The sequence below is a fragment of the Equus quagga genome, chromosome 15 (genome assembly GCF_021613505.1).
Source record: "Equus quagga isolate Etosha38 chromosome 15, UCLA_HA_Equagga_1.0, whole genome shotgun sequence".
In the NCBI taxonomy this organism is placed as follows: Eukaryota; Metazoa; Chordata; class Mammalia; order Perissodactyla; family Equidae; genus Equus; species Equus quagga.
In genome coordinates this window covers 56,874,592-56,901,338 of record NC_060281.1, presented here as the reverse complement: position 1 = coordinate 56,901,338, position 26,747 = coordinate 56,874,592, and the positions used below count along the sequence as shown (strand labels likewise).

The 26,747-nt window shown below is 45.6% G+C and overlaps 1 protein-coding gene across 1 annotated transcript in view; it reads left to right on the top strand.

Moving 5' to 3' along the window:
• Window positions 1-1,274: 1,274 nt before the first annotated feature.
• The window catches only part of LY86 (lymphocyte antigen 86), a 65,325-nt gene continuing 39,852 nt past the window's right edge, over window positions 1,275-26,747 (top strand). The window contains exon 1 of the mRNA XM_046641280.1: window positions 1,275-1,411. Within this exon, the coding sequence (XP_046497236.1) occupies window positions 1,285-1,411 (127 nt within the window). The 5' untranslated portion in view covers window positions 1,275-1,284. The remainder of the gene's footprint in view (window positions 1,412-26,747) is intronic.

The following is a 26,747-nucleotide window of genomic DNA, read 5'->3' as shown; positions in this document are numbered from 1 at the left end:
TCATATAGCACAAGAATGTTTTGTTAAGAAATAAAATCGTTTTTAAAAATTGTACACTCTGCAAGAGACCAAATCCTATAATGTAAAGCAGAGATTCTCAAACTGTGGCCCCTAGACCAGCAGCATCAGCATTGCTGGGAACCTGTTAGAGAGGCAAGTTCTCAGGCCCTGCCCCCGCCCTCCTGAAGCAGAAGTGTGAGGTGTGGAGCCACGATCTGTGTTAACAAGCCCTCAGCTGACGCTGATGCCCACTCCCATCCAAGAGCCGCTGCTCTCACACCACCATGCCTCCAGAGCCGTTCAGTGGTCAATTTTGAATGTTTTCCAATGCCAATGCAATCCCTGAATAGTGATTCTTTTTATCACCAGGTCCTTTGATTCACAGAAATCTGTGGCCCAGTCCTCAGCTGACCGGGTTTGCCTGCTGGTGGCTGCTCAGAGCTCTCTGTCAGAACATCTGCCCCCTGCACTGCCCTCCTAGGTCCTTCTCCTGGTGTCCTGGTGCTGGTCAGCACCAAAACAATTAAATCCCCAGTCTTAAAAGGGAGGCCCTCACAACCGCCTTCTCCCCCACCCCTTCCACCAAGCTGAACCCAGAAATAGAACATAGCTCCCTTTTCAGGGCTATTCCCTCCACCTCGTCTCCAGAGACCACATCTGCTCCTCCCAGAACGAGGCCCTGTTCTGGCAGCTGCACAATTCACTGCTGAAATCCTAGTCTGGAGAGCAGGGTTGAAGCCAGAGGAGAGATGCCAATAGGGCAAACACCTCATTCCAGATTCCAAATGTCATTCTGCAGCCCTCCAAATGCCAAATGCTGCCTGACAGCCCCAGCCAGGTCCCTAGTCTGTGGCCACATAAGAGGCCTGCGGAGACACGTGGGGCCTGCTGATGGAAAACACATGGTAGCCTGGGCTTTACCTTTCCTGAGTTCGCCGCTCCACCTGGCAGTATGGGCTCTAAGGAGGACTGTTTTGTGGGGGCCCGAGGCATAAGGTTATGCATCACTTGCGAGCTCCTCCCCATGAAAGCAGAAAGTCACCATCCAACCTACCTCAGACCCAGACTAGCCTCAGCCTGTTGGCTCAACTGCCCGAGGTCCTGGGGGAGCAGTATTCAAATGCCTCTGCCAACTGCCTTTTGGTTCTCACAGTTGTGCCCCAGGAACATATATGAGAAGTGAAACTGAACATGTCACCCCCTCAGTGAGGAGAGAGGAAGAGCCCTGAAAGCCCTTTTTATTGGGCCTGTTATTCTTCTGTTGGTCACTCACACACCCTCGCCATGAAGGCTTTCATGGCTGCCTTCCTTGTCTGGACTCTGATTTCTGCCAACGGCGGCGGCGGGGAAGCCTGGCCCACACACACAGCCTGCAGGGACGGGAGCTTGGAAGTGCTCTACCAGAGCTGTGGTAAGCTGCTTCAACATTTGTGTTTATGGGGAAATTAAGGCCCACAGATGTGGCTGCTAAGCGCTTTGCTGAGGTGGGTAAAGGGTAAGGGACCAGAAACTGAACACTTTCTCCACTTGGAGCAGGTCTGCGAGGGCCATTGGGAGCCCTTGGGAGGAGAGGGGTGGAGTGGGAGAGAGCCTGAAGAGACCAATAAAGAGGATAAGAAAAAGACATTGAGAGTCTAAAATAGCAATTCACTGATACCACAAAGCCTGAAAAAGAACAAAATGACCACTGAGTTTACCAAATCATGAAGCCTTGCCAGTTCAAAATTAGGAAAAGAGGCTTCTCGTAGCACCCCTGTCTCCAGCTGTGCACCTGGGATGTCTATCCAGCTTATTTAGTTTGCAAGTTGAGTGAAAAGATCACTTATGCCAAAAGAGAAGGTTCCTGTCTTTCTGATGATGCTCCTAGAGCTTCCGTCACAGCAGCATCGCTCATTAATTCAGCAAACGCTTATCTCGCAGGTATCAATTCCAGGGTTTTCTCTAGTGCTAGGCACAACAAAAGGGAATGAGCCACGGCCATCACCCCAACGGGCAAATAGCTGTACCAACAGAAATTGCAATTCGATGGATAGAATGCAGGCAACTGCCATAATCAGGGAGTGAGGCGACCCTTTGGGATGCGTATTAGTCTCCTAGGGCTGTCATAACAGAACACTACAGAATGGGGGGCTTAAACAACAGAAATTTATTTTCTCACAGTTCTGGAGGCTGGAAGTCCAAGATCACGGTGTTGGTAGGGCTGGTTTCTCCCGCAGCTTCTTGCCTTGGCTTGTGGATGGCTATCTTCTTCTGTCTTCACTTTCCTCTGTGCCCACACATTCCTAGTGTGCCTTTCTCTCTTCTTAGAAGGACACCAATCATGTTGGATTAGGCCCCCCTCATTTAACCCAGTTGCCTCTTTAAACACCTAATCTCCCAATACAGTCATATTCTCAGGTACTGAGCATGAGGACTTCAACATATGAATTTTGGGGAGACAAAATTCAGTCCATAAAGGGGACCCGAGTGGGGAGAAATGAGCCCAGCCTCAGGATCACATCTTGAATGAAGATTAGAGGAAGTGGCTCACAAAAAGTCACAACATTGTGGAATATGACACTTTGGAGGTAGACAGGGTACAGAATGCTGTTTGGACTGAAGGCGGTGGAAGGGAGGTGCCCATTAAGCCTCTAAGTTGGCCCCCCATAAGCTGGTGTGTAGTGGAGATATTGCACTTGAGCACATAGCTGACCCCTATGACTGCCAGAGCTGCCTCAGAGAGGCCAAGATGGTCAGGCTGGTCTCCGGAGCCATTTGTCCAACTTGACTTTACTCCTTTAAAAAGAAGGACAGGGAGCATTAAAGTGCCCGCACACACAAATTTTTAATGTAAATGCGAGTGAATGGTTGGATGCTGGAGGTATTGATTTCGTTATTCTTGCTCTTCCCATGTGGATGGGATGCTTTCTGCTGGCATCTATTCATTTTAGGTACAGTGTGAGAAGCAAGACTTGAGATGAATGGACTGCTCAGGATTTTGTTTTCCCAATTCACCCTCCCATAAAAGGTTGCCATGGCAGGTCCATCTCCCTGAGCAGCCTGCAGCCTGCAGCCAAGCCTGGCACAGCCTTTCAAGACACTGGCAGGAGAGGCAAGAGGAGTGGATGCATGGGGGAAAGAATAAGAGCCTATCACCCACCTCCGGGGTTATCTCCTCCCTCTGAAGGGTTGGTGCTCCATGGTGTCAATGAATGTCGGGCACAAGCCCTTCCCTGGGCACTTGGAAAATAGGAAGGGAGGAGACACAGTTCTCATCCAAGACCAGTGGGGGATCAGATGATTACACAACAGGGTAAATGCTCTGTGTGAAGACAGGAATGGAGGCATGTGTCATACACCCGGGGAGGTTGTGGTTGGAGAGGGTGAAGTTGGGGACGAAATCCTTCGGGGAAAAGGTCATCAAGCTTGAATTCAACCTTAAAGAATGATAAAAATAGTAATTAGAACATCTCATGTTCATGGAAGGTTTATATGTGCCAGGCTCCATGCTAAAAGCTTTCTCTGTGTTATTTCTTATTTTACAGATGTGTAAACTGAGGGTTAGAGGTGTTAGGTAACTGTGCCAAGGCCTCACACGCAATAGTAGCAGAATTACATCCCCGGTGGCCCAGAGAAGGTATTGAGTGAATATTTGTGGAATTAAAATGAATTGATCCCAGGCCTGCTTGACTCCAGAGTCCATGCCATTATTCTCCTGCTGTCTAGACTTTTGTTGGAAGGCAAGTGGAATAGAGGTGGGAACTGGAAGGAGAACTTTGGCAGAAAGAATGGCCTGTGTGAAGGCAGGGAGATGTGACAAGGAACAGAGTCCAGGGAGCCACAGAAGGGCTGGAACACAAGGAAGGGATGAGAGATGAGGTGGGAAATGGGATCAGAGCCCCAGTGTGATGGTGAATTTTATGTGTCAACTGGACTGGGCCACAGGATGCCCAGCTGGCTGGTTAAACATTATTTCTGGTGTGTCTGTGAGGCTGTTTCGGGAAGAGGTTAGCATTTGAATTGGCGGACTGAGTAGAGCAGATCACCCTCACCAGTGAGGAGAGGCATCATCCAATTGGTTGACAGCTTGAATAGGACACAAAGATAGAGGAAGGGTGAATTCACTCTCTACCTGACTGCTGGACTGGGATATTGATCTGCTCACAGTGGTCCTGGCCCTCAGGCCTTCAACTACACCACCGGGCTTCCTGGGTCTCCAGCTTGCAGATGACAGATCGGGGACTCCTCAGCCTCCATAATTACGTGAGCCTATACCTTATAATAAATCTCTTTCTAGATTATAGATCTCTGTGTGTGTGTGTATATATATATAATATATAATATTTATGGATGGTTGCCTGGAGCACGTGCAGCTCATTCATTACTGTAAGTAGTCTAACTTTCCCCTTGAGTAACCCAGACCTGCATGTGCTGCATTCACAGAAGGTGTGTATATATCTGTACACACACATATATGTATATTCCACTGGTCCTGTTTCTCTGGAGAACCCTGCCTAATACACCAGGAGACTCAGACAAGGTTGAGCTGCATCCTTTTGGCAAAGAGGAGGATACATTTTGTAAAGATCCCTCAGGTAATGGGTAGGAGCATAAATGTTAGATTGAAAGCTATTTGAGGCTAGAGGCAGGATTTGTAGCCTGTAGGAGCAATAATCTAGGGGGAAAAAAAAGAAGAGAGCCTGAACCAGCATCATTTCGACAGCCTTAATGTCAGTGGGAATCTTTGGTACACTTTGCGGTCAGCATAAAGGAAAGCAGTGTCCTGGGAGCTTCTCCAGGGATGGGCCCTGCCTCTTTGCTTGAGAGCTTTTGAGTTATCAGGGGCTGAATGGCTGCATACCCCTCCCCAGATGGAGATGGTCCCCTCTTCAGCTGCTGGATTCTCAACGGGGCAGCCCCCCAGGCCTTCACATTGATAACATACTGCAAAGGCTACATGTTGTAAACACCAGCCCTGGTGTTTAGACAGCTTAGTGCACATCGGGGGCTTCTAGAATCCCAATATGCACAGTGCTGTCGGAGGGTTGGCTGACAAGAATACAAGGATCCATTGTTGTCTGGGTTAGAGCTTCTCTTTTAGTTGGGGGAGGGGGGAGATCCTAGGCTAGAAACTGTTCTGAATAATACAATAATCCTTCAAGGGAAAGAAAGAGCCTCTTAAGCAGTCACTAGGCTCTGAATACTGACCAGGAAGTGAGCAAAATTTTCTGAAAAAGCAGAAGTCTTGATCTGTCCAGGTGTTAGTGCTACTGCAAAGAAAAGAGTGCCAGTTTTTACAAAGGCAAAAGGGGGAACAAAAGCAGTCAGGGGCCTTTGTTTTGTTAAATCAGAAGATAATTCTGAGGGCTAGAAAAAGCCCAGGGACCCACCCCACGCACATGCCACAAAGATCCTCCACTGTATTTGTTTATATGCTGCCTCCATCACACAAAGGCATTAGAAAACACCTGTGCTGGGAAGATGAACTTGGAAGTGGGAGAAGCAGGGTGAGGGGAGGGAAGGAGAGGGGACTAATAAAGCCAGGGAGGTGAGGACACGTACAACAGATGAGCGGTGTGAGGGATGAGAGCTTGGGGTCTGGAGTCAGCGGACCTCATTCCAACCCTTGGGCAATCTCCATCCTGGATTGAAAGTGGGTGTATGAGTTTCCTACGTCTGCTGTAACAAGTTACCACTTGGCAGCTCAAAATGACACACATTTCTTCTTTTCGAGTTCTGGAGGGCAGACGTCTGAAGTCAGCTTCACTTGGTCAAAGGCCACACTGTCTTGGAAACGCGAGGGGAGGCTCTCTTCCCTCGCCTTTTGCCTTTCACTGCTACAGCTGCACTCCTAGCATTTTTGGCTCCTTACCCCTTCCACTGTCCTGAAAGCCAGCAGCACAGCATCTCCTTTCTTCTTCTGTCACGTCTCCTTCTGCTTCCCTCTTGTGAGGACACCTGATAAGGATAATCTCACTATCTCAAGATCCTTAACTTAATCACGTCTGCAAAGTCCCTTTGCCATGTAAGGGAACATTCATAGGCTCCAGGATTAGGACATGGGCATCTTTGGGAGCCATTATTTGGTCCATTACCATAGGGGTAATAATTTTCCCCACCTCTCAGGGCTGTGTGGGGATTAGGTGAAAAGGATGGCATGAAAAGTGCTGCACACATGCTACAGCTTCAGGAAATCTTTGCTGCTGATGACTTGTCATGTATTTTACAGTCACTAAAGGTATGTTTGACTATGCGCTTTCTTAAAACCAAATCAAACAAGGAAATTACATTGTTTGCAAAATAAAACCAGTTTTTAAGGAAATGTTCAGCTTTTCCTGGGATGAGCTGTGAGACAGATTTCTCCCTGGAGTCGATGGCATCTCAGACAGCATCTCCGTAAGAGATGCCGCGGTGTCTCACACCTCCTGTTTCTCACGGTGCCCCTCAGCGTGGACCAACGGCTCGTCACTCAAATGCAACTCAGGATCAATTTTTCAAAGGGCCACGATAGACGCTTCCGTGAATGCAGCACTAGAAGGTCTGGGTTTCTCAAGGGGAAAGTTCAGCTACCTGTAGGAATGGATGAGCTGCATGTGCTCCAGGCAGCCATCCGCAAATGTCACTATTACTGCCGTTCTTGTTGTCGCTGCAGTTATGGGGGTTTTGATAAGAGTTGGAGAGCAGATATCTAGGTTGTATTTTCTGGCAAGAGCCTTGCGTGTAGACCTCAGTGCTGCCATTTAACATGCTTTGACATCAACAAGGCAGAAAGGACGGTCATAAAAAGTAAGAGACCTGTGACACATGCCTGCAGGCTGCCCTTTTGGTTTCTCTGATGTTCACAGTCAACCTGGCCATTCAGGTGGCTCCTAGGAGTAATCTAGGACAGGGCAGGGTCAGCAGATGAAGCCCGCAGGCCAGACCTCACCTCCTGCCTGTTCTTTTGTGGTCAATGAGCTAAGAATGGCTTTTACATTTTTAAATGGCTAAAAAACTCAAAAGAAGACTAATATTTGTTGATGAGGATTTTAGGCTGGTTATTTTTAAAACTGCAGATGAGAAGCAGGCTCCGAGGACTGGAATTTTGCTTGCCCTTTTGAGAGACATTCGCACTTGTGAAGGAAGGGGGGATGACCTTGTAGGGACCCGAAATTGGCCACCCCAAGATATGTCTCTTTGGCATCGGGATTGTTTTGGGCTGATTGCTTTTGATAAACTGGGACAGGGAAGGAGGCTCTGGGGAATGGAACTTGCCCTTGTTGGGACACATTTACATTTGTAAGATAAATCTCTATCTGTAGAGGGTGCCTCCCTCTCTGTACCAGGAAGAGGAGGAGAGATGACCTTGTCCCTAGAAGCTCTTAATGGGGAAGGCAAGAACTGAAGTTGGTTGCTGTCTGGCAATCTCATGTAACTGGTTTAGGGTGGTGGCGTCTAACCTTTCTAACCTTTACTTAATCCGATTTGATTCTTGTCTAAAAGTCATGGGATCACCCAATGACCAGACCCCACCTGCACTGATACCATTTTAACTTTTTTTCGTGTTCTTTCCTTTGTCTTGTAAAGAGATGAATCATATACCTATGCCTTAAATTTAGCCCTAACCCTCAACTCGCGGCAGCAGCAGGAGCTCTGACTGCCCGTGGGTCCTGTCCCCACGCACCAGCTCTGCCTGCCCATGGGTCCTGTCCCCATGCTATTCCACACTATTCTCTAAATAAAAGAGCACTACTGCCAGATCTTGAGAGTCTAAGAAATCTTTCTTTCGACTCCTCGGCTCACCGACCCCGCATCATTTGTGACATATAAAACTTCTACGAAATTCACATTTCTGTGTCCATAAATAAAGTTTTATTGGAACACAGCCGCACTCATTCATTTGTGTGTTGTCTGTGGCTGCTCCCGTGCTGCAACGGCAGAGTGAGCACTGTAATAGTGGCTGCATGGCCCACAGACCCTAAAATATTAACTATTTGGCCCTTTACAGAAAAAGTTTCCTGCTCCCTGGCCAAAGTTAAAAACGAATCTCTCTAGCTCTTCGCCAGGTGAGGCCCTCAAGTTCTGAGTCTTCCAGATGATTCCAGCCATAGAGAGGCTGCATGGCCAAGTGAACTTGACACCAAAACCACCATGATTGCAAGGAATTTGTAGGATCCCTTCGAGAGCATCATCATTGCCTTAATAATTTCTTGCTTCTGCATAACATTTTACAATTTATAAAGTCTTTCCATTACAAGGTGTCATTCAATGCTTATAAACAGCCCTAGGAGGTACCTAGGATGTTTATCTTCATTTTCCAGGTATAGAAACTGAAGCTCATACATACTAACTATCTTAATGAAGTAACATACCTGAGCCATGATACAAACCTAAGTGTCTGATTCCATGCCCAGTGACTTAAAGCTGTACCATGGAATTCTGATACGGAGTAACCCAGGCCATCTTGCCCCAGAAACTAGGCTGCAGATGGGGGAAGGCACAGCTCAAAACACTCAGTCTTTGGGGGAAGAGTTGAAAACCCTTAGTTCTCCATGGACTAGCAAAGAAGGAGGAGGAGAAGAAGGAGAGAAATTTGTCTTCTGACTCAAGGATTGTCTCCTCTTCCCCCACCCCCTCTAGCCTCCCGTCTCTGCACACACTCAGGCCTGGGCCAGCCTGGCTCTTCCCAAGGATCCGAGGTCCATCGGGCCCCGCAGCAGCCACGGGTAGAGGGACCCCCTCACTCTACCTGTTTCAGCCGTGCGTACCAAGTTCTCTTTATTGAAGGTGTCTGAAATGACATCTCCCAAATTAAAAGAAGTGAATGGAGGGCCACTTGCTGGTCAGTGAGAACAGCTTATTTTGTGCCAGGAGCCCTCCCGTGCAGTTGGCATACTAATTTCAAAGGGAAACCCTATTTCCCTAACATCCAACAGCAGTTTCCTCTGTGGAAAAGTTGGTGGGTCAGGAGGGGGAACCCATCTCTGGCAGGAAGATGAGGCTGTGGGTGGTCTCTACAGCACCTGGCCAGTCACCTGGAGGTTCTAGGGTCAGGGGACCACGGCATCCAGTCACCATGCTTCAAACTTGCAGTTGACAACTGCTCGCCTCTCCGTTGGGGCTGTCGGCCCCATCCACTCTGCCTAAACAGGTTTTGTGTGTTGCTGAAGTTTGCTACAGGCTGGGCATTTCATCTGACCTCCAAGAAGTCCTTAATTCTAAAGTCAAAATCAGGCCACGTGCACCTGAGTAATCCATCAAGATAGTCAAACGGGACAATTAATCAGACTTTAAGAATGCAAACCAACGCTGGCAACATCTCCTCCAAGACAGAGGGTAAACTGCAAATGACCCAGCTGCCCAGCAGAATGAACAGGCATGTGGATAAAATGTGTTCATAGAAACATTTTTTTAAAACTGCCCTGGGAGGAAAGAGACGGGGAAAGAACTGCTTCCCTCAAAATGTAATAATTCTGAAGCAAATGGAGCATAAGACAAACACAAAAGAAGGAGCATCAAGAAATAATAATAATGGAAAACAGTCCAGGCCACATAGTCATTTAACAATACTTTAAAATATTGCGCAGAGAAAGCAATTTCTCTCTTAGATTATTTTCCTGGATTAATAGGGATAAAAAAACTGTGCGGTTAAAGAAAAGCAGACAAATAGCCACAGAAACAAAGATGCAATTCCAGAGGGATAGCTTGGACGTGCAGGATTAAACAGCTAGCTGCCTTGAGCAGAGCAAGGCCTCTTTGCCGAAGCTTAAAGACAGGAAGTTGATAAAAATATAAGAATGTCACCACTGAGATGCAGATTTTTTTTAATGGGAACAGGAAAAGGTTGAAAGTGGACAGCAGCTGGAGAAGAAGGAATCCTGTGGGTGTGTCCTGCTACCGGGCCGCAGGTTCCTCCCTGCATCTGCGGCGTTTGGTCGTCATTACCATTTACAGCCAAACCTCCAAGGCCCTGTTAATTCTCCTAAGCACTTTTTAAAAGAGACACTGAGTCACTTAGTGAATAGGGGCCTAAAGAGGGAAAAAAGCCAAGAATCTGAATCTAAGAGGCCTCTTCTGTACAGGCAGGAAATGTCCTCCCAGTGGCTGTTCAGGGCTCATCCTCAGGCAAAATCTCCAGGGGCGGCTTTGCTCATGTGTTGGAGGAGAATCTTTGGAAAAGTAGAGATGGGGCGGGTGGGGGGAGGGGAGGCTACAGTTCTGCAGCTATTTTTGTAGAAACTGCAGCATAGGGGACACACCCCCAAAGCAGCCACCAGTGTGAGGTCCCTGCGGAGGCTTCAGACTCAGGGGTGCAGAAGGGGGAGTCTTAGGGACAAGAGCAGCTGTTTTTCCTAAGGCCAGGAAAGCCAAGGTGAGAGAGCCGTTTCCCAGCTCAGCTTGTGCAGCTGGAGCCCCTGGCAGAGCCCAGCAGGCACCTGGCTCCCAATGACGAAGGAGCACCCAGCTGGCAGAGCCCTCAGCAACATCGAGAAAAGCAGTCACGCATAAAAGCAAAGCAGCAGCTTTGCTCTGGGATCCTACACCAGCCAAGCGGGCATCGGAAGAAGATCCCCTGGGAAACAAGTATTTGCACATCGGGCTGGGTGCGGCCGACGGGTGATTCATGCTCAGTGGGCAATGTGCTAGTCAGCATCGCCAGCCTTGTGTGGGATCCAAGAAGGCACAGTTGTGCATCCCTTCTTGAAATTCTGCACCAGTTCCCCTGCAGTGCTTCTCTGCCTGCAGAACAGAAATGAGCGGTAGCCAGCGCAGTGGCCGGGAGGGAAAAGAAAGGATCCTCAGCCCACAAATTGCTGTTCTGAGCACAATTGATAGCGGAAGCTTCACCCAGGCTGCCTGCTGTCAATGGGCTCCCTTATTTGAGGCCTGACACCTGCCCTCTGGCCAGGTGGAAACTGAGCTAGCTCCCGTGAGAAATCCAGAATAGAACGATCAGGTTCCCCCGCCTGTTCGCCGTTAGAATCCTCTCCCATAGCTGGGCTTTTTCTTACAGGGCTTCTCTGTATGTTGTAGTGCTCAGTTTAGTCTTCCTATACTGCAATAAAAATATCTCTTTAAACAATTAAACTCTACTGGCATAGTTAATAAATCAAAACTTTGTAAATTTCACAAATTAATTTTATCACAGACATACATACATTGGTCAAATTTATTATTAGAATTGTCTGAAGCATTTAAATTAATACAGCAGATCTTTAAAAATGCTTTAAAATCCTTAAAAGCAGGCAAAGCAAATACGAATTATCACAGTGATTATTTCATTTATTATTACCTTTTTTCTTAAACTAGTGTTAAAATATTGATATCATGAGTTTAAATTTCTTTATCACCTTCACACTGATATTCATTCTTACCTGTATTCTTACACCTTCTTGGGGTTACACTTAGCTCAGTATTGTCCTTGGTGTCTAGTATGTTCCAGACCAAAGATGAAGGCTATCAACACAGACCAGCCGAGCACGCAGGTTTTGAGTTACCAATCAGTGGATTCTGGGCCTGGGGGCTGGTCAGCAAGTGGAGGTCTCTATACTTAAACTTGACCTATTACATCCTGAAGACCTTGGAAGACCCTTCGCTTCACAGAGTTCCCTGCATCCTGGTGCTTTTTCCTCAAATGCCGTGTGCTTTGCCGGGTCATTGTGATGTTCTTCATTGTCCTAGCATTACTGTGCATTAACCTGGTTGGTCAGCATTGCTGGAAACGTATGCCTGCCACAGTAACGTCAAAACTAATAGAGGGACCATTTAGAGGAGATGATGAATTTTGCCCGCATGGTTAAGGCTCATCTTTACAACATTCAGCTGATTCATCTTAGAACATAGCATTGGATCATCTTTCTACTTGGATCTTCTACGTGATTGCTGGTGCTGATTTGACTATTGTCCAGCTTTCTATCCAATTTTTGTATGGGATCATTTGAGCTGATCCATCCTTCTGTCCTATTTTTTTCCAAGTTCTTCTGTTCTATTTTTTTCTGGCTCATTCACAATTCTTTGTCCTTACTCCTACCTTCTTACAAAGATAGAGAAAACCACATAGTTCTCTCTGGTCTATCCATACGGGTGGAAACACTCTGAATCCCTAAATAAGTAAGAACAAGGCTTCGTGTTCATCTGGTACTTGGGATGTAACCCAACCTACTTCCTGTCATTGTTAAGCCTGCATCACCCAGACATGCTTGCTAAGTAATTCTTAAAGACAGAATCACGAAAGATGACGTTTTCAAGAGCTCAAAACAACAGACACAGTCTTTCCTCCTATTCCTGGCAACTGCCTGGTATTGCTAATGCCATTTGCCCCAACCAGCAAAAGAGAGGAAGCTCCCAGTGGTCTCCTGCCGCAGCCCCCCCCCCCCCCCCCCCCCCCACCCCAGGTCAGAGACGGGCATGACAGGCTACACTGGCAGTGGCTTTCTGGATTTACAATCCCTCGGCCAGCGTGGTGGTAGAGAACTGTGGTCTTTCCAATCACAGTTCACGGTAGCTGTATATCCACAAAGGGAGGAAAGGGAACCTGCTCCAGCAGGGGGGGCAGGTTTCTAAAGTGGCTCTTGGATGCAGCCTTATGCTCTGTGAGGCCAAATGATCAGCTTCTGACACTCCCGCCTTGCAGCCATCTATTGTGTAAATGAATGTTAATTGACCCTGAAAAGAGTCAGGCTTGGGGAAGGGGTGTGTTGCATGACCACCTATTTCTCCACAAGCCTGGCATTCTGCAGACAGAATGGGGAGGGTCAGCATTCTGCCAGTCCCTGCCCACAGGCTCAGGGTACTCTGAGGACCTCTTACAGAACTGGGAAATGTTCCAGCCAAACAGAACCTCAGGGCTTCAGTCCAGGCTCCTCCTTGTTTAGAAGAGGAAACTGAGCCAGAGAGGCAGTGTGTCCTAAACACGGCCACAAAGCTAGACAGCAGTGGAACCCGAGAGGACGCTCCCGAGTCAGCGCTCCTTCCTCCCTCCAGCATAAAAGCCATGATGTGAACTCGCTCAGTTTCAGGTCAAAGACAGCACATACACCAAGACCAGACCCCCTCCTTCACCCCCACATCTCCAAAGAACAAAGGATCCTCTTTCTCTGCAGCCCTCCTCTTAAGGTGATTTGCTCACATCCCTTCTTGCCCAGGCTCCTATAAAACATGAGCCTTTACATATACAAAAGATCTATGGGCTCCTTTACAATACTGAGAGGACCAACAGTTCCAGAAACATACTATCATTGCAGACTTTACATAGAAATGGCGTAGTCTCACAGAGCAGCAAAAGCGTGAGCTTGTTTAGCATGAGAGCTGACTTCTTATATGGTATGAGCTCAGTAAGATTCTAACAACGTCTAGAAAACAAATAACCTTGACAGAGGACACCTGACAAAAATATAACAGGTGACTTGGGCCCTTAAACCCTGAAGGTTGATGCCAGCAGACTGCTTCTTTGGTCTTTTCTTCATACATAGAAAAGCTTGCTAAGTGCAACCATCTCCAGGCATCAGCAAGCACCCACTTCCTTCACCCCCGGCCCCTGGGGTTATCTGGCTCGGGTCTGGATCCCAGATGGAGGCTATTCCGAAAGGGGAGTGCCAGGAGCCACAATCCTCCAGAGACTCAATTCTAGCCTGACTACTATCCAAGTAGTGTGGACAGTGGGCAGGAAGATCATTTTTCCAGGGTGAAAAACAGCTCCTTCGCCTCACATTTGGCTTTCGTTTTAACTAAATCAAAGGTCAGTTCTTATGTAAGTGAGTGCGTACATTTCCAAAAAGAATACCTGAGGAGAAAATTGCCAAAGGCTCTTGGTTTATTTGAACCAGTGGTTGAATAGAGCGTAGGCTCACCAGCAGATATCAAGTGTCCTAACAAAATTCTGTCTGAAACTTTAAAGCTGATAAAGGAAACAATGAACAGGAGGCTCCTGTGCAAACACTGGCTGGTCTCCGGGTCTCAGCAGTGCTGCCTTCCTTGGGAGGCGGATCTGCAAAGTTCTGGGAAGTGGTGACAGGAGAACAAGCAAGAGAAAGAGAGCCATAGCTACCTTCCTGCAAAACCAGTCATCTCCCTACATCTCACTCATTCCAGAAGATGTAGAGCCAGGGCCAAAAACCCAAATACCCTTGTGGAAAAGGCAAATTATGAATGAAGTGGGCCAGTTGTAATTTACAACTGAAAGTGACAGGGACTGTAGCACTTGCCTCATCTCAAGGACAAAACTACTGTTCTGGGGCCGACCCGGTGGCGTAGCTGTGAAGTGCACACATTCTGTTTCGGCAGCCCAGGGTTCACTGGTTCGGATCCTGGGTGTGGACATGGCGCCGCTTGGCAAGCCATGCTGTGGTAGGCATCCCACATATAAAGTAGAGGAAGATAGGCATGGATGTTAGCTCAGGGCCAGTCTTCCTCAGCAAAAAGAGGAGGATTGGCGGTAGATGTTAGCTCAGGGCTGATCTTCCTCACAAAAATAAAGAAAAGAAAAGAAAACTGTTCTGCTCCGTCTGATCACCATGTGAGATTCTGGTAGCTGTGATGTAGAATCTTCTAATTTTTCAAAAGAAACTAAAATTCCTAATCTAGAGTACAACTTCCTAACTTATGAATATGGTACCTAGTCTAAGTGCTTTTAAACAATGTACAGGCCAAGAAAATGCATCTGAAAGCTAGGACCAACCCAGGAGCTAGCCACTATAGCCTCTGCTGTAGAGAGGGGGGATTTCATCTGGTCATGCCTTTTTTTGCCACCCCCACCAGAGGACCTTCCCTTCCTGGACTCAAAGCATCTCTAAGAAACCATCTGACAGTTCATGATCACTATCCTCGGTATTAAAGTGATGTCACCACATGAATCGCCAAGAATACCAAGTATGTAATAGTTAGGTATCTACATACTCAGTCTGGAATATTCTTACTGGCCCCAAAATCGAGTATTCAAATATGTCCAGTTCATGCTATTTCCACCATCATCCAAACACCTGGAATTGCTAGTTAGATTTTGTGCCAATTTTGACCCAAATCTGTTGAAATGCCTCTTGCTACCTACAAACATCACTAAAATGTGTATTTCTGAAAGATAGCAAGAAAGTAGGAAGCCTAGAGTATAAATTACTCTAGAAATATAACAATTTCTTTGAATCTACAATATTTATAACACCATATACGTAGTCAATTCTCACTATAAATGAGAGGAATTGGTTTAAATATTAGTTTTAGAATTTCCTCAGAAATCGTCCCTGACACAAGGAATTGAGTGCAAAAGTTATTTGAGAAATGATCCTAGGAAGCACCAGAAGAGAGTGAAGAAGTGAGACAGGGAAGAAAAGGAAGCCAATCCAGGAAACTGCTGTGGGCAACTGGGGCTTGGTCCTTCTGGGGACCCCAGGGAGACCCTGTGAAACGTGCGTTGTAGTGGTCAGATCTGAAGGTAGAAGAAACTGGGGTATTGATCCTGCAACTGTCTATCATGGCTGTTCTGGGGACATTAACCAGCACTTCTGGCTTGACTATGTATGGAACAGGCTCCTCACGCCAAAATCCAGAGGCATGGGTTATTGCAAGAAGGCTTTGGAGAGAATAAATGCTCCACTACAGTATCCTTGAGCATTTGAATCTCTAATACACATGAAAGCATTGGTAAACAGGATGCTGGAGAAAGAGAGACCAAGACAGTCCACAAAAAAATGACCTAGGCATCTAGGGAAATGGCAGAGTAAGGAATCTTCTGGCCTACATATCATGAAAAACTATCTTGCTATAAAATATCTGAAAATAATGGGTAAAATGTGATGCAAATCTTTTTAAATGCATAGCTGAGCTTGCAAAACTGGATGGGAGATCTCCAGGAGCCAAAACAAAGAGAAAGCCCAAATTCTGAGTGGAGACCCAACATTGAAACTGTGTCCACCCGCAGAAAATGTGTCTCCATGAACCAGAACTTAGGCTTCAACGGCTGTGGGGGAGTTTGTAAACAACGCCCTGTGCTGTGCAAGGTGGCAAACTGATCCCTCCATGACGCCAGGACCTTCAAGGAGTTATATCCACAATAAAAAAGTGGATACGACAAAATACACTATTCAGCAAAAAATGGAAGACCAGGAAACTTACCTAACTCTGCCTGGCCTCTGGAGAAAATAAGTCTTCCCTGAGAATTGGTAGCTCTAGACCTGATATCACAGAGATTTGGGGCCCAAATGTATACTACCTTTACGATCCAAGAAATCCCAAACCTAGAGATGAAATTGAAGTGGGTCTTGATTGATTGGGAACGCCTGGGGCATATTGGCAGCAGGAAATGTAAATCACCTCTGGAGGGACACACACCTTCAATTCAGAGTTCACAGAATTTTTAAAGATTGAGTTTATAATCCAAAATTTTAAAACACAAAGAAATAAACCATCATGAGGGCAATTCAGCAGGAAAAAAAAAAAAAAACCATCAGAGTTATACCCCTAAATATATTATATTTGGAAAATAGAAGAGGAGTTTGGAAGATGGTGGCATTGGAGGATCCTGAACTCAGCTCCTCCCACGGACACAGGACACCTACACCACCTGTGGAACAATTTCCTCTGAGAGAGATCTGGAAACTGGATGAAAAGAACCTCCACAACAAGGGACAACATGGAGAGGGGTGGAAGAGGCAGAGATATAGTCCTGCTGAGGGAAAAACCACACCCCACCCCAGCCACAGCGCTTCACAGTCAGGAGCCAGCTCAAAGGTACAGAGCTTTTCCCAGAGAAGCAGGAGATTTGAACTCCACATTAGCTACCCCAGCCCTTAGATCCAGCACAAGAGAGACATGATCCTAAAATTCCTGGCTTTGAAAACCAATGGAGAATAAACCCAGGAAAACTATAGAATTCCAGGGAGAGGAAACCTGCTCTTAAAGGGTCCATGCACAGACTCACTTGACCTGGAGACCAGCATAAAAAAACACCAGATAGAAAACTGCATAGTCCATTGGTAAAAAAAATGTGCACTTATTAAGCTCAGAGCACACCTTGGAGAGGTAGGAGGCAAGTGGGTCCACCCCCCAGAGACTGAGACACTGGTGGCGGTCATTCTTGTGACCTAGTTCAGCCACGCTGACACAGACACTGGCAGGCACCATTGGAATCATTCCTCTAGCCTCTTAGTGCAGAGGCCTGCCCTGCCTACTAGGGTACCTGAGACAAGTGAGTGCAGGCATGGCAGACAGCCTGCCCCAGGGACTGGCCATGCCCACCAGCAAGCTCACAGCAGACGTGTGCCACTGGACCTCGCAAACAGCCACACAGGTGGTCTGCCCTGCCTACCAACACCTGAAACGGTTGTGCACTGCCCCACAGGAGAGGGAGGGCTGCCCCTCCCATAGGCACACCTGAGGCAGCTGCACACCTCAGGGCCACATAGCCAATTGCTCTGGAGGCTTGCCCTGCCCAAGAGTGAGCTGGCAACAGCCACATGGCACACAGCTAGCCTCACTGGAAGCCCCACCCACCAGCACATCTGAGGGAGCTGACTGCCACTGGGCCATGCAGCCGCCACACTGGGGGCCTGCAGCAGTTGTGCACTCCTGGGCCTAGCAATCAGCCACACTGGGGGCCTGACTGACTCACTAGCAAACCTGCAGTAGTTGTATGCTACCAGACCTCCCAGCCAGCCATGCTAGGGGCTAGCCCCACCCAACAATGTGCCCATAGCAGCTGCACATGGCCAGGCATTGCAACCAGCCAGCCCAGGGGCCAGCCCAGCCTACCTGTGCATCTGCAGCAATAGCAGCCCTACCACAACAGAAGGCCTCCTGCGACCCCTGCAGGAAATACCCCTGGAGCATTTGGCACAGGTGATGAGACAGGAGCATGCTGCTGGATCCCATAAGACATCTGCTACATAAAGCCACATTTCCAAGATTGGGAGACATAGCTGATCTACCTAACACATAGAAATAAGCACAGAGAAGTAGGCAAAACGAGGAGACAAAGGAATGTTTCCAAATAAAAAAAAACAAGACAAATCCTCAGAAAAAGAACTAAATGAAACAGAGATAATGATCTACCTGGTAAAGAGCACAAACTAATAGTATAAGGATGCTCACTGATCTGGAGAGAAGACGAGATGAACACAGTGAGAACTTCAACAAAGAATTCAAAAATATAATACAGAAACTGATATATAACAATGTACCCCTGAAATTTACACAATGTTATAAGCCAATATGACCTCAATAAAATAATTTTCTAAAAATTAGAAAATATAAAAAAGAACCAATCACAGCTGGAGAATACAGTAGTGGAAATAAAAAATTCTCTAGAGGGAATCAACAGCAGAGTAGATGACACAGAAGAACAGATCAGCAATCTGGATGAAAGAGTAGAGGAAATCACCCAAACTGAATAGAAAAAGAAAAAAGAATTAAAAACAATGAGGACAGTCTAAGGGACCTCTGGGATGACACCAAGCATAATAATATTCACATTATAGGTGTCCCAGAAGGAGAAGAGAGACAGAGGGGCAGAGAACTTATTTGAAGAAATAATAGCTGAAAACTTTCCTAACCTGGTGAGGGAATCAGATATCCAGGCACAGGAAGCACAGAAAGTACCAAACAAGATGAACCCCAAAAGACCCACACCAAGACACATTATGATTAAAATATCAAGAATTAAAGATAAAGAGAGAATCCTAAAAGCTGCAAGAGAAAAGCAACAAGTTCATGCAAATGAAAGCCCCTAAGGCTATGGGCGGAGTTTTCACCAGAAACCTCATGGGCCAGAAGGGAGCAGCACGACATACTCGAAGTGCTGACAGGAAAAACCTACAACCAAGAACACTCGTGCCTGCGAGATTATCACTCAGAACGGAAGGAGTGGGAAAGAGCGTTCCAGACAAGCAAAAATAAGAGCTCGTCACCACTGAACCAGTCTTACAGGAAGTGTTAAAGGGACTTATGTAAGTGGGAAATAAAAGGCCACAAATAGGATTAAGAAAATTATCAAAGAAAAAAAAATCACTGGTAAAGGCAAATATGCAATAAATGTAGTGGATTAACCAGCTATAAAGCTAGTATGAAGGTCAAAAGACAAATTATCTCTTTCCATGATAAGAGGTTAAGGGATATACAAAAATGAAAGAGGTAAAATATGATATCAAAAACATAAAACGTTGAGGGAGGAATAAACAAGTAGAACTTTTAGTACGAGGTCGAACTTGAGCCCGTAAATTTAATATAGATTGCTATTTACATAGGGTATTGTATACGAACCTCATGGTAACCCCAAACCAAAAACCTATAATAAATACACAGAAAATAAAGAGACAGGAACCCTAACATAACACTAAAGAAATCAGAAGGGAAGAGAGCAAGAGAAGAAGAAAGGAACAGAGAAGAACTACAAAAACATCCAGAAAAAGGTAACAAAATGGCAGTTAAGTACATACTTATCAATAGTTACTTTAAATGTAAATGGACAAAATGCTCCAATCAAAAGACACAGGGAGGCTGAATGGATAAACAAACAAGACCCATATATATGCTGTGTACAAGAGACACACTTCAGACCTAAAGACACTCACAGACTGTAAGTGAAGGGATAGAAAAAGACATTCCATGCAAACGGAAACAAAAAGAAAGCTGGGTAGAAATACTTATATCAGACAAAATAGACTTTAAAGCAAAAACTGTAACAAGAGACAAAGAAGGGTACTACATAATGATAAAGGGAACAATTCAACAAGAGAATATAACATGTAAATATTTATGCACCCAAGTTGAAAATACAACAACAACAACAACAAAAACCCCACATAGACACAGAGAATAGATTGATGGTTACCAGAGGGGACATGGGGAAGGGAAAGGGCAAAAGGGGTGAAAGGGCACATGTGTATGGTGACAGATGGCAACTAGACTTTTGGTGGTGAACACAATGCAATCTATACAGAAGTAGAAATATAATTATGGACACCTGAAATCTATATAATGTTATAAACCAATGTTACCTCCACAAAAAATAAATTTAAAAAAATGAGGTAACATGAGTTCAAATGCCAGTTTTGCCATTTCTAAAGAATATTTATAAGATACAGAATATAAAATAAGAATGTGTCCTTTGTTTAAAGAAATAAAAGAGGAAATCTAAAACATGAGCAAGGAAAATGTGTCAGAAAAAAGATTAGAAAGCTTTGAAAAAGGATCAAATAGAAGCCCTTTAAATGAAATAGTCACTGTTGAAATAAATTAATATTTAGATTAAAACATAGATTTAAAAGTAGCTTAGAGAGAAATAATGAACTGGATGAAAGATCTGGAGACACTACTCAAAATAGATTACAGAGAAATAAAGGGACAAACAATATGAGCTACAGAATAAAATAGAGAAAATGAGGAAAAGGCAATTTCTGAAGAAAAAGTGCTAGAAGTTTTTAGAATTAATGAGACACATGAATCTTCAGATTCAGTGAACACAACAACTTCTTTGCAGGATTCGTAAAAAGAATTCCACAACTAGACCAATCAGAGTAAAACCACAAACAACAAAGGAAAAAAAATACTGGTATGAGTAGCAGGAGAAATTACCTAATGAGAAATTATATTTAGGCTGATAGCAGATTTGTAAGCAGCAACAGCAACATAATCAGAGAAAAGAGAAAGTAGCAATCAATCTAGAAGTCTATATGATTCAATAATGAGTGAATTAAAGACTTTTTTTGAATAGACAAAATCTAGAGTTTGCCACCAAAAGACTCTCAGTAAAGCAACTTTCTAAGGGACACATCACAAAGAAATAAAAGAATCCTACAAGTAAGTTCTGATATGCAGGACGGAATGGCAAGTAAAGAATTGATAAACTTAAATAAGCAATGAATGTAAGGGTGATAATAATGTCTAATTTGAAACAGGAAGGTGTTAGTTTTCTATTGCTGCATAACAAATTACCCTAAAACTTAGCAGCTTAAAACAGCAAACAATACTATCTCACCATTTTTCTCTGGGCAGCAATTTGTGGCGGCCTAGTTGGCAGTCTCTGATACAGGGTTTCTCACAAGGCTGATCACGGTGTTGGTCTGGGTGGCATGCATCTCAACACTCTACTGGGGGAAGATCTGCTTCCAGACCCTTGTGAGTAAATGGCCATAGGCAGGCCCCACAAGGTCCACTCCGAGCTCCCTCACATGGCTGTTACCTGGGTTCAGGTCCTCAATGGCTGTTGGCCAGAGACATCGGTTTCTTGTCACACAGGCCTCTCCACAGGTCTACTCAGAACATGGCACCATGCTTCCCTGGAGTGGGAGCTCTGAGAAAGAGAGTAAGTGAGGGCAAGAAAGACAGACGTCACAGGCTTTTAGTGGCCTAATCTCAGATGCAACGTCCCAACACATTTGCCGTGTTCCACCGCTTCGAAGCAAGTCTCTGGGTCACTCAAGGGGAGAGGTTCGTATAAGAGGCATGAATACCCAGAGGAAGGATCAGTGGGGGCCGTGACGGAGGCTGCCTTCCCCAGGGGAATAATATAGCACAAACCGCAGGTAATAATAGCACATGGAGGAGGGGCTGGTGATGGAACAGAAAGCATTCTGATGTCCTTGTCCTTGTATTTTTCAAGAAGAGAGTAAAGAATATGTTTAGCTTTGCAAGATGAGAAAGTTCTAGAGATCTGTTGCACAACAATGTGAACGTACTTAACACTACTGAACTGTGCACTTAAAAATGGTTAAGATGGTAAATTTAATGTCATGTATTTTTCACCACAATAGAAAATAAATAAATAAATAAATGCCAAGGAAAAAAAGAAAAAAAACATATTGGAAGCATTCCCTTTAGAACCAAGAATGAGACAAGAATGCCCACCATCACCACTTCTACCCAACATTACCCCGAAGACCCTCACCAACACAGTAAGACAAGAAAAAGAAAATGCTTAAGGATTTGAAAGGAGAATACAAAATATTACCATATGCATATAATATGACTGTCTACATAGAAAACCCTAATCTAAAAGTTATTGGAATTAATAAGAGAGTTGAATGCACAATTTGTCTGTAACCAATTTATTACATTATTCCAGGAGATAGCTAGCATGTGGTGCTTTGGTTAATTCATTTTCATGGCTGTAGAGTAGATCCCTATTTGTGCAGACTACAATTGTATACATTCTCCTTTTGACAAATATTTAGGTTGCTTCCAATTTTCTACAATTACAGATTGTTGTGAGCAGCTATTATCCTTATATCAAAAAAAGCTTCCCAGCCCATAGGGACTTTACTCTCGCTTCTCTGAAGCTTAAGTCCAGGCAAAGGTATTGAGAATTGCTCTAGTTTCACTAGTTTTGTCCAGTAACATTTCCATACAGTAACAGTTTTTAAACACTATGTTCTGAAAACACATTTATTTAACAGAGGGTAAGAAAAAGTGAACAACATCCAACTGGTTCCAGCAATGGTGTGAAAGAGAAGGGTGAAGTGTCAAGTCACGGGTCTACTTGAAACTTGGCTGTGATCGATTGATGGGTAGCATTTCACTTGTGTTCAGAGAAAGCGAGGGGCGGGAAGGCTGTGGCTGTTCAGAAGGAGCACTGTTCTCATTTGCTAATCTCAGTTAGGTTTCCCATTTTGTTTTTCCTGTCAGTTTGCTATCTCCCAATCTAACCTTTTTTATATTTTTAGCAAAAGTGTTTTCATCCTTTAATCAAGAGGAAAATACTAGGATTGTATTGATTCGGGAAGCAGAGGAACAAGCCCTCTCCTTGGTTGAGAATTTATATTGCTGGCAGAGGGGCCAAACCAAAGGCAGCTGGTTCTTTTCTCCTCCAGCATCGACCTGTCAGTGCTTGTAGCCCAATATTACTCGGATCCTGTTCCCAGGTGGTCTCTGTTACACAAATGACAAAGTACAAATGAGAAGTGTGGAGTTTCCCATAGAAACATCTCCCTCCTTCCCATCAGGGGGAGCTCTATTGATATTGGGATGTCCAGCGGACCCATTGTGGCTCCATCTCAAGATGTAAAAGATGCAGGAAGCAATGGTGAGCAGGTTTTGGGAACAAGGAATTCTGCTTCCCTGATTTCAGTACAAGACATCCTGGTAGAAACTCCCGTTGGGTACCCACTTCTTCTCAGGAAACCTCCACGGTATCTTTCGGGAGACTCAATTTCATGCTATCAAGATACTGTGCCTCTTACTCTCTGATGACGAACAAGTCTGTGATCCTCTTTGAACGCTTCCTCCTCCTTCAGATGCCTTTCTGTGGGGGCACTCTTCTGCTCATTCTAAAGCAGGGTAGTCAACAGTCAGAAACAGTGTCACTCTATGGTCCCTTCACAGACCTGCTAACAGTGAAGAAGAGGGTTTTTACACGTGTCATGGACTGAACGTTTGTGTCTCCCCAAAATTCAGATGTTGAGCCCTAAAGCGCAGTATGATGATATTCGGAGGTGGGGCCTCTGGGAGGTCATTAGAGTTGGACGAGTTCACGAGGATGGGCCTCCATGATACGATTAGTGTCCTTATAGGAAGAAAAGACCAGAGCTCGCCCTCTGCCGCGTGGAGAAGTGGGCCCTCTGCGAAGGGGGAAGTGGGCTCTCACCAGGAACCAAATCAGCCAGCTTCTTGACCTTGGACACCCAGCCTCCAGAACTGCAGAAGTAAATGTCTGTGGTTTAAGCCACCCAGTCTGTGGGATTTTGTCACAGCAGCTCAAGCTGACTAAGACGACCCATGAGCTCTGTCAACAGGCTTGCTTCCTAGAAAAAGGGTAAATTGGGTTTTTTCGTCTTGAGGGTCTGATGGGGGATTGGAGGCAGCAGTGGACAATTCATCACCATGTGTGGGGAGAGCAATCCTCAAGGGGGAGAAAAATATATTAAGTTGATCTTGCGCTAGAAAGCATTTGGGAAATAAGTCTCAAGAATTAACACTTGTTCTGCAGGCATCTGTGACGGAGTGTGGCCAAAATTGCCTCGGGGGCTGTGGACGCCTCATGTGGAAGGAAGGGTGGTGGCTGAGTAAGGAAGGCCCTGTCACAGTCGTCCAGGTCGCCTCCTCCCCAACCGGGGGCACTAGCAGCAATTAGCCGTGCCTGCTCGCCTGCTCATGCACTTCAGGGCGCCTATCATACGAATCATTCCTGGGGACATCCTTCTCATGTCTTGGAAGGAGTCTTGCCAGAACCTCAAAGCCTGAGTGTGTATAGAGTATCGACCTCACGTGGGACTACAAGCCCCTCTCCTGATTTCTCCCCAGGAAACCAGCTTCTCTAGCAAGTGGTTCCTTTTAAGAGGTCCTGCCTACTGAGTCTGTCCTGCATTGCTGGAGGGAATGTAAAATGTGCGGCCACTCTGGAAAAGAGTTGGGCTATTTCTCAGACAACCAAACCTACATTTATTTAACTCAGCAATCCCAGTCCTGGGTATTTATCCCAGAGGAATGAAAATTATGTCCATACAAAAACCTGTATGTGAAAAATCCTAACAGCTTTATCTGTAACTGCCCCAAACTGGCCAAATGCCCCTTTTACAGGTGAATGGTTAAACAAACTGTGGTACATCCACACTGCGGAAAAGCATGAGCACCAAACAGGAATGAAGTATTCATACATGCAACCTGGAAGGATCTCAAGGGCACTGTGCCAAATGGAAAAAAGTCAATCTCGAAAGGTTACATACAGTATGGTTCCGTTTCTGTGACGTTCTCAAGATGACAAAATTCTATTGATAGAGGAGAGGTTAGTGGTTGCCAGAGGTAGGGAAGCGGGAGATGGGGTAGGAAGAGATAGTCAAAAGGAAGTAAGAGGAAGATCCTTTGTATCTGTGTCTTGATTGTGGTGGTGGTTGCATGAGATAAAATTGCATAGAATTACACATGCACTTTTGTGTGTGCAAACACATACACGCACACGAGTGCATGAAAAAACTGGTGAAGTCTGAAGGTCTGTAGGTTGTACCAATGTCGATGTCCTGGCTTTGATGTCCAGTTATGTAAGATGTTACCACCAGAGGTGGCAGGGCCTCTCTGCACTCTTTTTGCAACTTCCTATAAATCTATCATTATTTCAGAATAAAAAGTCTAAGGAAAAGGCCTGGCCTCTAGCTTTGAGCATAAGTCCCTGCATCTCACTTGCAGGAGCACTGTCAATAGTGCAGGCCCGAGCCTCCACAGTCTAGGGCTTCTGAGAAGCTGGCACCAGAAGCAAATGAGAAGCTTAAAACCATGCCAAGTTCCTCTTTTTGCAGGTGAGGGCCGGAAGCTCAGTGAGGTAGGGTGATTGCTAGCTGTCCTCCCCATATTTAACTTTTGAGTCAAGTGGAAGGAGCTGTTCCCAGGACCACTCCAAGAAAGAACGGCCTAAAATGGAAGAGTGTGAACACCTCAGTTTCCCTGCAAGATGAGGGCCAATAATGATGGTGGAAACTCTTCCTAACCCAACAGCCAGGGAAACGCGCATTTCACCCAGGTTCGCTCCTTCTTTGGAAATATATGGGAAGAAGATAGAAATCTATCTTTCTGGTACCATTTTAAGCAAAAGAGGGGAAAAAAAAATAAGCCTCTGGCCTTTCCAGAATCCTTCCAGAGGTGATTCTGGGATCTTTCAGGTCTGTTCTTGTCCCTGCAAAAAACACCCACCTCTGACCTCAAGTCTTCCAAGAAGAAGCTGAACTGGCTGCATTTATAACATTCAAGGTGAACACCACAGATGCAGAGAGGGCTTGATTTCACGAACGGCTTTGGTCTGCAAATGTGCAGCTCCCAGAAATCCTACACTCTTTAGGACTTCAGAATTTTGTATGTGTTGTTCTCTCTGCCTCGAGGTTCATAGAAGCGAGTCCACGCAGACGATGTAGACGGACGGTCTGCCTGGTTCATACTCCAGCTGTTACAGACGTGTGACCCTGGGCCATTTCCATAAACCTGCTTTGCCTTAGTTGCCTTCGCTCTAAAATGGAGATAACAATAGTATGTCTCTCTTCAGGCTAATACATGCATAGTGCTCAGAACAGCACCTGCCTGTGGTCAGAGCTCTAAGAGTGACCACTGCATCACCTTCCCCGGTCCTCTGCAGCTTGCAAGGCTGACCTCTGCATCATCTTCCCCTGGTGGCCATCCCTGACCACCCTTGCTGGGTTATGTGCGCCTCCCTTGTTCTCCACACACCTGTGGCTGTGCTGGGTGGCGACCGTGTCTGCCTTCTCTTTCTCCTACACTCTATGCTCTGAGAAGTCAGGCGCTGTGCCTTAAAATGAATCATCTCTGTGTCCCCCCATCTGGCAGAGTGCTCAGCACGGACAGGGGCTCAAACACGTGGCTGGATCCATCAGCAACAGGTATCAGGCTCTGGTCTCTCCTGGTGAGGTAGCATCTGCAACTCTATTTTCTTGCATCTACCAAAAATAGGGAAAATCAAATTGCTGGCTTGCTCTGACTTCAAATATGTGACTCAAACACAATCTAATTGAGGGATATTAACCCCTAGTCTGGATGCTGAGAACTACAAGGGGGAAAGTAATCTTTTTGTCCCCTTGTATTAGGAGAGGGCAAATTGAGGTTAAGACTTATTAAAAGGGAAATGTATTAGCAAAACATTTGAAGAGCTAAAGGAGCAGGTGGGCTGTTTCCCAAATCAATTACTGTTCTATTACCGCTAAGGTGATATGATCCCTTACTTTTCTTCTGTGTGATTGTTTATCAACGCGTCTTCATTCACTCAACAATGGTTTACCCCGTAACTATCCCATAGTGCAATGAGCCAGTCTTGTCAGAGTGGGGAATTCAGAAATAGTAAAGGGACTGTGTGTGGCTTTGCATTATAT